This window comes from Canis lupus, chromosome 9, assembly GCF_011100685.1.
Source record: "Canis lupus familiaris isolate Mischka breed German Shepherd chromosome 9, alternate assembly UU_Cfam_GSD_1.0, whole genome shotgun sequence".
In the NCBI taxonomy this organism is placed as follows: Eukaryota; Metazoa; Chordata; class Mammalia; order Carnivora; family Canidae; genus Canis; species Canis lupus.
In genome coordinates this window covers 16858266-16872003 of record NC_049230.1, presented here as the reverse complement: position 1 = coordinate 16872003, position 13738 = coordinate 16858266, and the positions used below count along the sequence as shown (strand labels likewise).

At 36.0% G+C, this 13738-nt stretch overlaps 1 protein-coding gene across 1 annotated transcript in view; it reads left to right on the top strand.

Annotated features, from left to right (window-relative positions):
• The window catches only part of NSF (N-ethylmaleimide sensitive factor, vesicle fusing ATPase), a 145571-nt gene that overhangs the window by 69202 nt on the left and 62631 nt on the right, over window positions 1-13738 (top strand). The window contains exon 9 of the mRNA XM_038546995.1: window positions 2076-2275. Coding sequence (XP_038402923.1) covers window positions 2076-2275 — 200 coding nt within the window. The remainder of the gene's footprint in view (window positions 1-2075; window positions 2276-13738) is intronic.

Here is a 13738-nt window from a genome sequence, read left to right as displayed (position 1 = left end):
GGATAAGGAGTTGAAAACCCCTGAAAGAAAGTATAGCTTTTTTTTTTTTTTTAAGTATTTATTCATAAGAGACACACACAGAGAGAGAGAGGTAGAGAGAGAAGCAGGCTCCTTGCAGGGAACCTCATGTGGGACTCCATCCCAGATCGCGCCCTGAGCCGAAGGCAGATGCTCAACCGCTGAGCCACCCGGCGTTCTGAAAGTATAGCTTAATGTGGAAGGAAGTACTGTTAGGAAGAAATTGATAAACTTGGAGAAAGTTAAATTAGAGGATGAAGATAAGGCCTGGTACTTTGTAGGTCCTCAGCAAGTCTTCATTTCTCTTTTCTGGCTTCCCTTTCCTGTGCCTTGTTTTACCACTGCCATGACCACCTGCCTCTGCTGTGGTTTATATGAATAATTTCAAATCATGATGATAGCAGTTGGCTTGGAGGGTAAGATTAGTGGCCAGGCTCCAAAGTCTTCATTAAAAGTGCCCCAATGGTTTGGATGCTGGCAGTGCCTCATGATATTGGCTTCTAGGGGAAGCTCAGGCCTTACCCCTTGTCTCACTACTACTTGTGCTCCAAGGGTGGATCAAGGGCAAAGACATTTTATTGAGCCATGTTTCTCAGGCCAGGAATTTACTCTGTGATGAGAAGAGTTAAGACTCTAAGCCTTTAAGGGTTTCCACTAAGTTTCCCCTGTCTCTACAAATCTAACCATAAACACAGATCTCATTTCTTTAAAGGATTTAAAAGGGAGTCTTTTTTTGACATATGGAAGCAATGACCATACTGGCAACCCAAAGGGTCTTCCTACTCAGAATCTAAAATATATAGTAGAGTTGGTTGTACCTTGTGATTTCTTTTTTGTGAGTTATTAAATATATTGTCATAATTTTTAAAATTATTTTTAAGACTTTCATCCCAAATAAAGACAAACTATTATCTGTGGAAACATACTGTTTATATTTCATTTTTAGAAATTTTCTTTTTCACCAGTACTTTTGAGCATAACACTGAAAACTAATAAATCGTTATTTCACAAAGTGTTTTTTTTGGTGTAGTAAAAGGAAAAAACTCAAAAGATTCACGCATCCTAAGTGTGAGACTGCTAGAAAGGTGAGAGTTCCTAAAGTTAGTAAACTGAAACCACAGGTCCTTGAAATCTTAGAAATGGAGTAAATGCTCAAGAAGAGTTGGTTAAAAAAATCCTGGGGAGTCTAAATCACCAGTCTTATTCTTTCCCTTTTGTTACTGACACCTTTTAAGCATTTAGTAATGCTTACCTAGGAAAGAATTGAATACTATTCTTTTGAAACTTCATCTTTATCTGGGTGGCGCTGAGAAAAGCATGTGCCTCCTTTGGCATTAGTCACATGAAGTAGGACATTCAGCTTTATCCACCAAGTCGTAACATCCATCTGGATCCTATGGATTGCTCTATACCAGCCAATGCAAAACATGTTTGCCCATTCTTCAAGGGCTTGTGTTGACAGGTAGACTTGTAATTTCTATGACTAAGATATAGTTTCCATAGCCTCCTGTATCATAATAGATTTTGTGTTGGGTTAAATTTGCCTAAAAGTAGATCTCTTTTGTTCTTTGACTTTAAAGTAAAAGATAATGGAAAACAAGTAATAGTTCCTAATTAGATATTTAGGTCAGAGACCTTTTCAGAGTTAAAAATATTTGTTCTAAATGATAGTTCAAATATACTTTTCCAAAGACCTTTAATTGGCAGCTTTCACCCTCAAATATTGGTACTCATGTAGGAATTGTTTCTGGATTTTCTATTTAAAAAAAGAGTTTTAGGGGTACCTGGCTGACTCAGTCACTAGAGCATGGGACTCTGGATCTCTAGGTCATGAATTCAAGCCCCATGTTGGGTGTGAAGCCTACTTTAAAAAAAGGGGGGGGGGGGAGAGCTTTAATTGTTCATTCTTGTTGTGCTCATGGCAGTTGGATATTATATGTTAATGGAATGACTGTAGTTTTCCTAACATGCATACTAAGAAGAAAGAAAATTTTCCTTCAGATATCTTACTTGGATTTTAGTTAGTTGATATAAGACTGTTTTCTTTTCCTTTTTAGGTTGCAAACATGTTAAAGGCATCCTGTTGTACGGGCCTCCAGGTTGTGGTAAGACTCTCTTGGCTCGACAGATTGGCAAGATGTTGAATGCAAGGGAGCCCAAAGTGGTCAATGGGCCAGAAATCCTTAACAAATATGTGGGAGAATCAGAGGCTAACATTCGTAAACTCTTTGCTGATGCTGAAGAGGAGCAAAGGAGGGTAATGTTAATATAATTTAGTAAAAGTTTGTTATCACTTATATGATGAATGAAACCCAAAGCTATGGGGGAACACTTGTTATGTGATCCATATTTTGAAAAACATGCAGGTAAAATTTATTTAGTACTGTATTATATCACTGAACCAGGGATTATGGGGAATTTACATGATGTGAGCAGATGCTATTACCCACATGTAAAAGCCAAAGGTTTTGCAAAAGCAGATCATGAATTTATTTTCAAGTGCCACTTTTATTCCACTTTACTTTCAGAGACTTGAACTCATTTATCCTTTGGAAAAGGAGGAAATTAAATTCATAAAATGACTTATAGGATTATCTATATGTAAGGTTCATGTGCAGAAAGCTAGTTTATTTAGCACTGAGTCTCCTCAGTTGTAGAATGACAAGTGTGAGTTGTTAGGTTTCAAAGGAAAGTTTAATGTGGGTCTTAGAAAAAATTAATTAAAAGTCAAACCAGAGTATACTAATTGTTATGGTTAATTTTATGTCAGTTTGATTGGGTCTCAGAGTGCCCACACATTTGGTTAAACATTATTCTAGGTGTGTTTGTGAGGATATTTCTGGGTGAGATTACCATTTGTATTGGTAGACTGAGTAAAGCAATTGCTCTCCCTAATATGGGTGGGCCCCATTCAATCAGTTGAAAGCCTGACTAGAACAAAAGGGCTGCTCCTCTCCTAAGAGGGAATTTCCTACTGCCTGACTGCTTTTATCTGAGCCATCAGTATAATGCATTTCAGCATCTACTGATATCAGCATTTCTCTGCCTTTATACTGATACTGAAACTTTAGCTCTTCCTGAGTCTCCAGCTTGCAAGTCTTTGGACTAGAACTATACCTTTGACTCTTTGATCTGCCAACTGCAGATCTGGAGACTTATCAACCCCCATAATTGCGTCACCCAATTCCTTATAATTACTCTTTCTGTAGATAGATGTAGATCTCTATTTAGATCTATATAGATCTGTGTGTGTGTGTGTGTGTGTGTGTGTGTGTGTGTATGTATTTTCAGGTGACCAGTAGGATGGATCTATAGATCCATCTAATGATTATATTTCTCTAGAAAACCCTAATACACTAATATTAACAGATTTATTTCATTGACAATGTTTAAAAACATTGCCAGATTTATTTCATTGACAATGTTTAAAAACATTGCCATAGGATTTCCTAGCAACACAGTAGACTAGGTAACCTGAAAACTTGTCTTCTATAAACATCTTCAAATGCTGGGTAAAATATAACTAAAATCATATTAAATGCATAATTTACTTCTCAGAAAAGAAAAGGACATCTTCAGAAATGAAAAAACTTTGAAAATTAGAGTGGTAAAGATATGAGCTGCAGCTTTTGGTTTTGGTAATGTATGAGTTTGGGTTTTAGTATCCACTAGTAGGCAGAAAATAAGTCTTTTAACCTACTTAAGGTGTGAACTAGGAACTGAAACCTTCAAAGGGGTTGTGTCTTCAATGAAAAGAATGGACTAGAAATTGCTCACCAGCACGAAGAAATAAAAACATTTAGCTGTCTGAGTTCTGCTGTGGGAGTTAAAGAATCTCTAATGGGAATTCTGAACTACGGATTCTTAACTCATGCTTAGGATTTGAAAACACACATGCATATCACTACTGCCATCACCACTGCCACCATCACCCCTGAGCTATGTGGTTTGGGGTCCCCATGCTGAGAAATTGATTTAAAAATGAATCCTGGACTAATGATAGTATGGGGTTGATAGATATAAGCAAACCTCTGGAGAGGAGGAAAATGGAGGCTCAGAAAAAAAGGTCCCAGTGTGTAGGGTCACTATTCCTCTGGAGATATTAGCCATTTCTGGAAGGAGCTGCTAAACAGCTATGCAGCCCTTTTAACAGGCCAGCAGGAGTAAGGGGGCAGAGTTTAAAAATCTGTGGCTTATGAAGAGAAGATACCTGATGAACATGCCTCAGTTTGAGCTGGGACTCTGGAGGGCTACACAATAGAAGCAGGGAAGTAGACATGCTGTCACAGAAGCTGCAGACCAGCTTTGAATAGCATTTCTTTTAAATATAAAATTTTCTTTAAAATTAGTTGAAGGTTTCTAAGTCACTAGTGTCCCTTGGCATCCAGCAGAATTGTAGATCCTTCCTGGAGAAAGGTAGTATCATGCAGGGCCACAAATTACTTCTGTAGTTTGCAGGTGAAATGCCTGGTTATAATCAAGAACAGTCAGGTATACAAAGACATAAAGAACTTGAAGAAAGAGAAACAAAAGGTGATCGAAATTGGACCTCCAGGTATTGGAATTCTCAGATACAGACCTTTAAAATAACTACACTTATCACATTCAAAGGGAAACAAGGTTAAGAATTTTGGCAGAGCACTGAAAACTATAAAAAAAAATCAAATGGGATTCTGGGAATGAGAAATTCAGCAACTGAAATTAAGTAGGTGGGTTAAAACAGCAGATTAGACACATCTGAAGAGAGAATTAGGGCACTGAAAGATGTTAGACAGAAATAACGAGAGACAAAGGATGAAAGCAATGAAAAGTGATAGAAAATACTAACACAAATGATGGAAGCCAGAAATCAGTTGAATGCTATTTCTCAGAAGCTAAGAGAGAACTGTTCACTTAGAACTTTATATCCAGTGAATGGATAAATTGTCATGTAAATATATAATGAAGTATTACACAGTAATAAGAAATAAACAGACTATAGTTATACACAGTTGTGAATCTCACAAATAAATGTTGAGCAAAAGAAACCAGACAAGAAAGAATACAGATTGTATGATTCCATTTATACAAGGTTCGACGAAAATAAAGTGTTTGATGATATATGCTTAGGTGGTAAACTATAGAAATAGAGAGAGAAGTAATTACCATAAAAAATCAGATTGGGGTTACCTATGGGGAATAATGGGAGGAGAGAAATTGGGAATAGTTGTAAGGACATGCTCCCACAATGCTAACCCTGTTCTATTTCTTGTTACATTATATGGATGTTCATTTTGTGATAGTTCCTTGAAACATGCATTCATATTTTGTGAACTTTCCCTCTCTGTATGCCATACTTCACAATAAAATGTTTAAAAGAAGTAAACTTAATAATCACTGTATAAGATGGCAATAATAGTCATCAATAAAGTTTTTTTTGTTGAACACCAATAAAAAATTAATTTATTAAAAATTTTTTTGTGAAGGATAGAACTAAAATATGAAAAAAGACATGGGAAGTGAATTAAATCTTTATAAGATCTTCATACCATTTGGGAAAAGATAGTACTGTTAATTAACATCAAACTGTTAGTGAAATGTGTATGTAAAAATTGTGCATAACTTTCACACTTTTCCAAAGCATGAGGAGGAGCTGGGAAAAGAATAAAGAAAATCCAAATACTTTAGAAGGCAAGACTCAAAATGTGAAGATATTGGAAATGTAACTTTAAAAAAAATTTAACTTACTTCAAGCCAAAAAGATAAGGTACCTAGAATTAAATCTTAACAGGAAAATTAAAGGAAAAAATCATAAACATTTTTGAGACTCTTTTTTCAAGAACTAGTAATGATAAAAAATGTTTACAAGTAAGAATACTGACAATATCATTAAGTGATACTAATTTATAAATTTATGCTTTTCCAGTCAAGTCTGGCAAGAATATTTTGGAATTTGACAACTTGGTGGGGTTTTTTTGTTTTGTTTTGTTTTGTTTTGTTTTGTTTTGTTTTGGATACTTGAAGAGCTTTGAAAATTTTGGAAAATTATGAAGACATATATATATATATATATATATATCATGATTGTATAATCTTGATATACATATCAGGAATACGTAATTGTGTCAATTACTACTGAAAGTTGTAGTAATCAAGACGGTTATATTTTCTTGCATAAACAGACCAAGGAAACAGAATAGAACACAGAAAGAACTCGCTATATGAAAAGTGATAATACAAATCAAAGGGGAAAGAATAATCCATGAATCAGGATGAGATCATCAGCTTTCTGTTTAGGTAAAGATAAAATACAGTCCTTATCATATCATACAGAATTGCAAAATGGATTTGCAAGAAATAAACTAACCAGAGTAAATGTTTTTAGAAGAAATCTAGGCCAAAAGCTTTAAGAATAAAGGCTAGAGAAGAATTTCTAAAAAAAAAAAAAAAAAAGGTTTTATTTAGAGTATGTGCACACACACGCAAGTGGGGAGAGAGGTAAAGGAAGAGGGACAGAGAGAGAAAGACTCTCAACCAGACTCTGCTGAGGAGAGAGCCCAACTCGGGGCTCAGTCTCACAACCCTCAGATTGTGACCTGAGCTGAAACCAAGAGTAGGCAGCTTAACCTACTGAGCCATCTAGGCGCCCCAAGAAGAATTTCTTTATTAAGATACAGAAATCAAATCCTTAAAATAAAAAACTGCTGGGACGCCTGGGTGGCTCAGTGGTTAAGTGTTGCCTTTGGCTCAGGGTGTGATCCTGGAGTTTCAGGATTGAGTCCCACATCAGGCTCCCTGCATGGAGCCTGCTTCTCTCTCTGCCTGTGTCTCTGCCTCTCTCGCTCTTTGTCTCTCATGAATAAATAAAATCTTAAAAAAACACAACATTAATTTGGTTACATTAACATAATATGAAGAAAATTCCCTCTGACAAATTACACTAAATATAGATGTCTTGGGGCACCTGGGTGACTCAGTGGTTGGGCGTCTGCTTTCAGCTCAGGTTGTGATCCTGGGGTCCTGGGATCAAGTCCTGCATCTGGCTTCCCGCAGGAGCTTGCTTCTCCCTCTGCCTATGTCTCTGCCTCTCTCTCTGTGTCTCTCACAAATAAATAAAATATTTAAAAAAAGAAAAAGATGTCTCAAACTAGAGAGGGTCTCAAACTAGAGAGGATATTTACAATGCACATAATCCACAAAGAATTGATGTTTTATAAATAAATTCTCTGTAGTAACTCCTTTATAATAAAGAAAAAGACAAACACCACAATTAAAAAAAAAAAAAAACTGGCAGGGGCACCTGAGTGGCTCAGTTGAGTGTCTGACTCTTGGTTTCGTCTCAGGTCATAATCTCAGGGTTGTGAGATCCAGCCCCACGTTGGGCTCAGTACTGGACATGGAGCTGCTTAAGATGGTCTCTCTCCCTCTGCACCCTCCCTCCCTCTTTCTCTTCCCCTCTCTTAAAAAAAAAAAAAAAAGCCAGAAAACAAAACAAAACAAAAGATATGAACAGACAGTTCTTAGAGGAAGAACCCAACTGAAGATAAGCAAATGAAAAGATGCTCAGGAAAACACATGATAGACATTATTTTTATAGGCAACCTGGCAGAATTTACAAAGACTACACCCAAAGTCGGTGAAGTTGTGAAGAAACAGGACCTCATATACGTTATTATGGCATGAATTAGAAGAGTGTACCAAGTGGATAATAATCTTACAGATTAATTAGGAAACATCATGAAGACGCAAAGCCTCATGACCCTCAAATTTTACTACAAAAAACAACAATAGAGAAACACTCCTGCACTTGGGCACAAAGTGACATATACCAGCATGTTGATTGCCGCAGTATTTGTAATAGGGGAAAAAGTAGAAACCTCTTGATTCTTCCCCAGTAGGAAATGGTATATCATACAGACATTAACATGAATCATAATAGATTTACATGGCTCAATATAAATAATACTCAGAAACATAATAACTTCTAATATTTTTTAAATCTAGTAAGCTTTAATAAATGTAATCTAACTAATGTAATTTCCCACTCTTTCTTGACAGTAAAAACGTTGCCTTATTATTTTAATGCTTCAGGTCTGCTTTTTTCACTGACACAAGGTGATTTTTCCCCCTGCTGCTGTCCATCCCATTAACTTCTTGTTCGTATGTTCAGGTCTCATATGGTAATTGCAAGATAGAATGAGTTTTATTGTATTCTGTTCTACTTTTTAAAAAATATTTTCCATTTTCTTCTGTGGAAGACTTCTAATAAAAAAAAAGTCATGAAATACCAATATTTATAAACAGTTAAAACTATTCAACACAAAAACTTAAAAATTGAAATTGTGTCTAACGGACCCTGATTGTATACTGAGGATTGAGCACTAGGTGTGGGTGAGTCAAAATGTCCCCTAAAGAAGCATTTTATAAAATCTGTTATGATAGTTTCCACAAAGAATTTCTAGGTAGATGTTAACCTAGTCAGCCTTTTCAGTTATGCCTTTTCTCAACTCTTATATCTGGGAATGGCTTGGTATACTCAGCTAATGACCCCATGGAGGGTAGATGTGGGTTACATAATAAAGAAGAGCATCACCTCTGTGATTCTGGACAGTCCAGGCTGACAGAGATGAACACTTACATATAGGTCAAGCTGGTTAAATATAGAACAGCCATTATCGAAGGCAGTTGCCATGAGCTCAACAGCATCAGCTCTGTTTCTGTGGAGGAAGACTTTGCAGATGTTAAGAACGGAGCCAGAGGCCAGTGAATTAAAGAGGATTGCACTGTGGAAATTTAAACTCTTTGGTAAAGTGTTTATTGATGAGTCAGCTATATTAATCTCTGGATATTAATCTCGACATCTTCCTTACCTTACTCCTAATTCATTACAAGAACTTACCTTTATTTAAGTAACACACCTGTAAAAATTGATGTGGTTTTGCTGACTAGGTTGGGGGAGACACCTGATGACAGGTCACAAGATTAGTAAGGTTCTGAAAAGGTCAGAATGGTACTGAATTATGTTTAAGACAGAGTGTTTCTTTGGTCCTACAGTGTTCCTATTGTCTCTGGTATTCTATCCAGATGATTTTTGAGGTCAGACTGAGAAGGAAGTCATGATTCCAGTGGCAATATTAGGCATATTGACAGCAAAATTTACACATTTAAAAAAAATTTATACATTTTAGCAGTTTTTTGTTTCATGCTAAATTGACAGACAACCTTGAGTAAAGGTTGTCTTATGAAAAATATTGTAGAATCTCAGTTTTTCCATCACAAACAGGAGTGTCCTCGTATGGCAAGAATTAATACCCTATCATACAGAAGTGTTTGGCAAAGCTGAGGATATAGTCCCAATTCCTTACGCTCAGTCTTTTCTACAGTTGGAAAGAGGATAGCTTTCAGTGTTGAATTTCTCTTTTTAGGCAACAAGCTATCATTTATCATCAGACATCTGTTCAATAAATATGACTATACTATGTTGAGGAAATTAATTTTTTTCAGATTCAAATTTAGTTTTTAAAACATTAGTGGAAGGAGAATAATCTGTAAGTAGTGTTCAGGGAAAACCTAGTTAAATTTTGGAAATCTTGATGAATATATGACTATCATCTTGCAGAGAATTGCATTAAAGAGTGAACAATAATCCAAATATGAATAATAGAATGTATTATAAGATATTGTATCTGTTTTTAAAAATTTGTTATTATGAAGTAAAACTGACTTAACCTGGTATGCAGTTTTGTGAGTTTTAAGACATGTTTAGTTTCATGTAACCATTATCAAAATCTAGATACAGAACATTTATCACTCCCCCCCCCACCCACACACACACATATACACACACAAATTCCCTCATGCTGTCCCTTCATGGTCAGTCTCCCTTTGCTAATAACTCTTGGTACCTACTGATCTGTTCTCCAACCCTATAGTTTTGTTTTTTCAAAAATGGCATATAAATGGGGTCTTAACATATGACCTTTTGAGACTGGTTTCTTTCACATGGCATATTATCTTTGAGATACATCCAAGTTGCTGGATGTATCAAACATCCCTTTTAATTGCTGAGTAATATTCCATTGTATGGATGTACTACAGTTTGTGTATCCATTCACCCTCTAAACGGCATTTGAGTTTCCAGTTTGGGGCAATTATGAGCAGAGCTGCTATATATCCAGGAGTGGAATTTTGGATCATATAATGTTTTATCTGTTTTTGATTTTAAAAAATACTTTGCATATTCAGATTTATTTTAGATCCAATCTCATATCAGTTTTGGAAACTTTTTTTCCTACTTTGGATGTAACAAGTTCATCTTTGTGATGTTTTCCTGACCCTCCTTTTTGCCTTTACTGGAGACATCATGTGGTATCACAGCCCAGGATCTGTCTTTTATGTTTCTCCAGCTTAATTGTATGATTCATCTTCTTACAGAATCTAGTTTGCTACTAGACTCTTTACTGTTTGTAGGTGACTTCCAGACCTATTGTTCTGTGCTCTTTTGTCTGATTGTATACCTTATTTTCTGGAGGACATTTCTAATTAGATGACCTTATTGGGGGGGTACCTGGGATAGCTCAGTTGGTTAAGCATCTGACTTGGTTTTGGCCCAGGTCATGATCTCAGGGTCGTGGGATCGAGCCCTGCATTGGGCTCTGTGCTTAGTGAGGAGTCTGCTTGGGATTCTCTCTTGCTATCTCCCTCTGCCCCTCCCCCTGCTCACGCTTGCGCTCTCTTTCTCTCTCTCTCTTTCTTTCTCTCTCTCAAATAAATAAATAAATCTTAAAAAAAAGATGTCCTGTTGACACTAATATTATTATGGAAGAAATTTAAAAAAATTTTTCTCTTGTATCTTTTTTTTCTGCATCTTATGACTACAAGGTATTTTTTATCTTTGTTGTCACTTCCCCTTCCACATACAGTCGGTAATCAAACCTAGGACTTTGCATTTTTAGTCATCACCACTTCCATTACTGAAATTCTCTTATAGATTCGTTTTACCTCATTTTTGTATTATTGCTTCTCACCAACCTAACCGCATACTTCTCCTTTTTTTCATCCTAAAGTCACAATTAAAAACATTTTATATAAGAGCATTTTGCTTTTGCAAATCCTTTAGTGACCTCTGTTTCTGTAGAAAGGTCTGCTTCTGTATTCAGTCCCTGTGCTGTAATAACTTCTAATATTAGATAAATGTTATAACCCTTCTGTTGGGACTTGACTACTTCTGAGCCTTTTGCTCAAGTGGCCCTATATGTTTCTAAGTTATCTATTAGTATCTCTCTTTTTCTGAATGTCTTTGTTCATGGGATCCCTGGGTGGCTCAGCGGTTTAGTGCCTGCCTTCACACCCAGGGCGTGATCTTGGAAACCCAGGATCAAGTCTTGCATTGGGCTCCTCTCTCTCTGCCTGTGTCTCTGCCTCTGTCTCTTTGTTTCTCTCATGAATAAATAAGTAAAATATTAAAAAAATAAATGTCTTTGTTCAGAGATAATTTCTCAGACCCCAAACAAGTACACCTTTTAGTAAAGAGGACACGAAACTTAGATATGAGTACAGTGGCCAGATATAGAGTAAGTATACAAACTTAACGTAAACTATTTCTAAATAAAATGGAAAAAATATCATTCATAGTTTCTTTTTTTTTTTTTTTTAAAGTTTAATTTTTATTTATGATAGTCACAGAGAGAGAGAGAGAGGCGCAGAGACACAGGCAGAGGGAGAAGCAGGCTCCATGCACCGGGAGCCCGATGTGGGACTCGATCCCGGGTCTCCAGGATCGCACCCTGGGCCAAAGGCAGGCGCCAAACCGCTGCGCCACCCAGGGATCCCTCATTCATAGTTTCAACCAAAAAACCTAAGTATGAGTCTTTATGACTAAAGCTATAATACTCTATTAGGAGACTTTAATAATTGGATATTGAATAATTGGATAAATATATCATTATTCACTCTTTAAAAATAATCTCTGTGTTCAGTGTGGGGCTCAAACTCACAACCCTGAGATCAAGAGTCGCATGTTCTACCAACTGAGCCAGCCAGGTACCCCAATATATCATTATTAAGAACTAAATATGCTATAAAGATGTTAGTACTTTTTAAACTGATTTATATTTTTAAATTAATTCTAGTCAAAAATTGGATCTTTTGTTTTTAACTTTTTTGTTTTTAATTGGTGGAGATTGTTTTTACTCTGGTAGAATGATTCTAATAATATTAGTTCATGTAGAAATAAACATGGTTGAAAATAGTCAAAATCATTGACAAAAAATAATCTACGGAGGGAGCAAGCTTGCCTAACCTTACTACTATAGCAGAATAGGCTGGTAATAATATAAAAATATAAACCCTGATAGAAACGACATCTCAATCAATGAAGAAAAGATTATTTAGTCTACAGTACTGGATCAGTTAGTTGTTTGAGTAAGAATTACTTGGATTCTTACTTCACATGTACCAAATACAAAAATGAAACTCCAAGTATATTGAAAAATTATATGTAAAGTAAAAATTTAAAAAAGAAGAAAATAGAAGTGACCATCAGGGTATGTAATGAGAAAGAATTTTAAGAGTAAAAATAATTTTTAAAACTCATAAAATTAGGGGCGCCATCTGCCTTTAGCTCAGGTCATGATCTCAGGGCGTTAGGATCAAGCCCCCGTGTTGGGCTCCCTGTTCATTTTTTTTTTTAAGATTTTATTTATTCATGAGAAACACACACACAGGGGCAGAGACACAGGCAGAGGGAGAAGCAGGCTCCATGCAGGGAGTCAGACGTGGGACTCGACCCCAGGTCTCCAGGATCACGCCCTGGGCTGAAGGCGGCGCTAAACCCCTGAGCCACCTGGGCTGCCCTGGGCTCCCTGTTCAGCAGGGAGTCTGCTTCTCCCTCACCCTCTGCTCCTGCTCTCTCTCTTGCTCATGTGCTCTCTCTCAAATTAATAAATAAATCTTAAGAAAAATAAAAGATAAAAATCCTAAAATTAAAAGTAATTTTGGCTATTTTATATAGTTTAAAAATGTAAAAGTCCTTCTATATTAAAAAATATACCATAAATAAAAGATAAGTGGAAAACTGGGATAAAATATTTATAACAAATAAATAATACCCTTAATATATAAATAATTTTTCTGTAAATCAATAAAAATACTATTAAATCTTAACAGAAAAATGTGCAAAACATATGTACAAATAATAAAAGAAATTACAAATGGTAAAAACATGATTTTATTTTTCTTATTTTTTTAAAGACTTTACTATTTATTCATGAGAGACAGAAAGAGAGAGAGAGAGGCAGAAACACAGGCAAAGGGAGAAGTAGGCTCCATGCAGGGAACCCAACGTGGGACTTGTGGGACTCAATCCTGGGTCCTCAGGATCATGCCCTGGGCTGAAGGCGGCGCTAAACCGCTGAGCCACCTGGGCTGCCCTAAAAACATGATTTTAAAAAGTGCCAGCCTCTTCAGCGATCAGAAATATACCAGGTAAAAACAATTGAAAAACACTATTGTTTAGCTATCAAGTTGGGAATTCTTTTTAGATTTTTCTAATATTTTTTACTTGTAAGGATATACCAGGATAGGCACTCTCATATATACGTTGGTAGGATTATAAAATGATAAAATCTTTTTGGAAAAGTATTTCACAACCTATTTCAAGGGCCTTAAAATACTCAACACGTCTTTTAAAGTAACCACTTGCATTTAGAAGGTAATCATATCTATTATCAAGGAGTTTAGT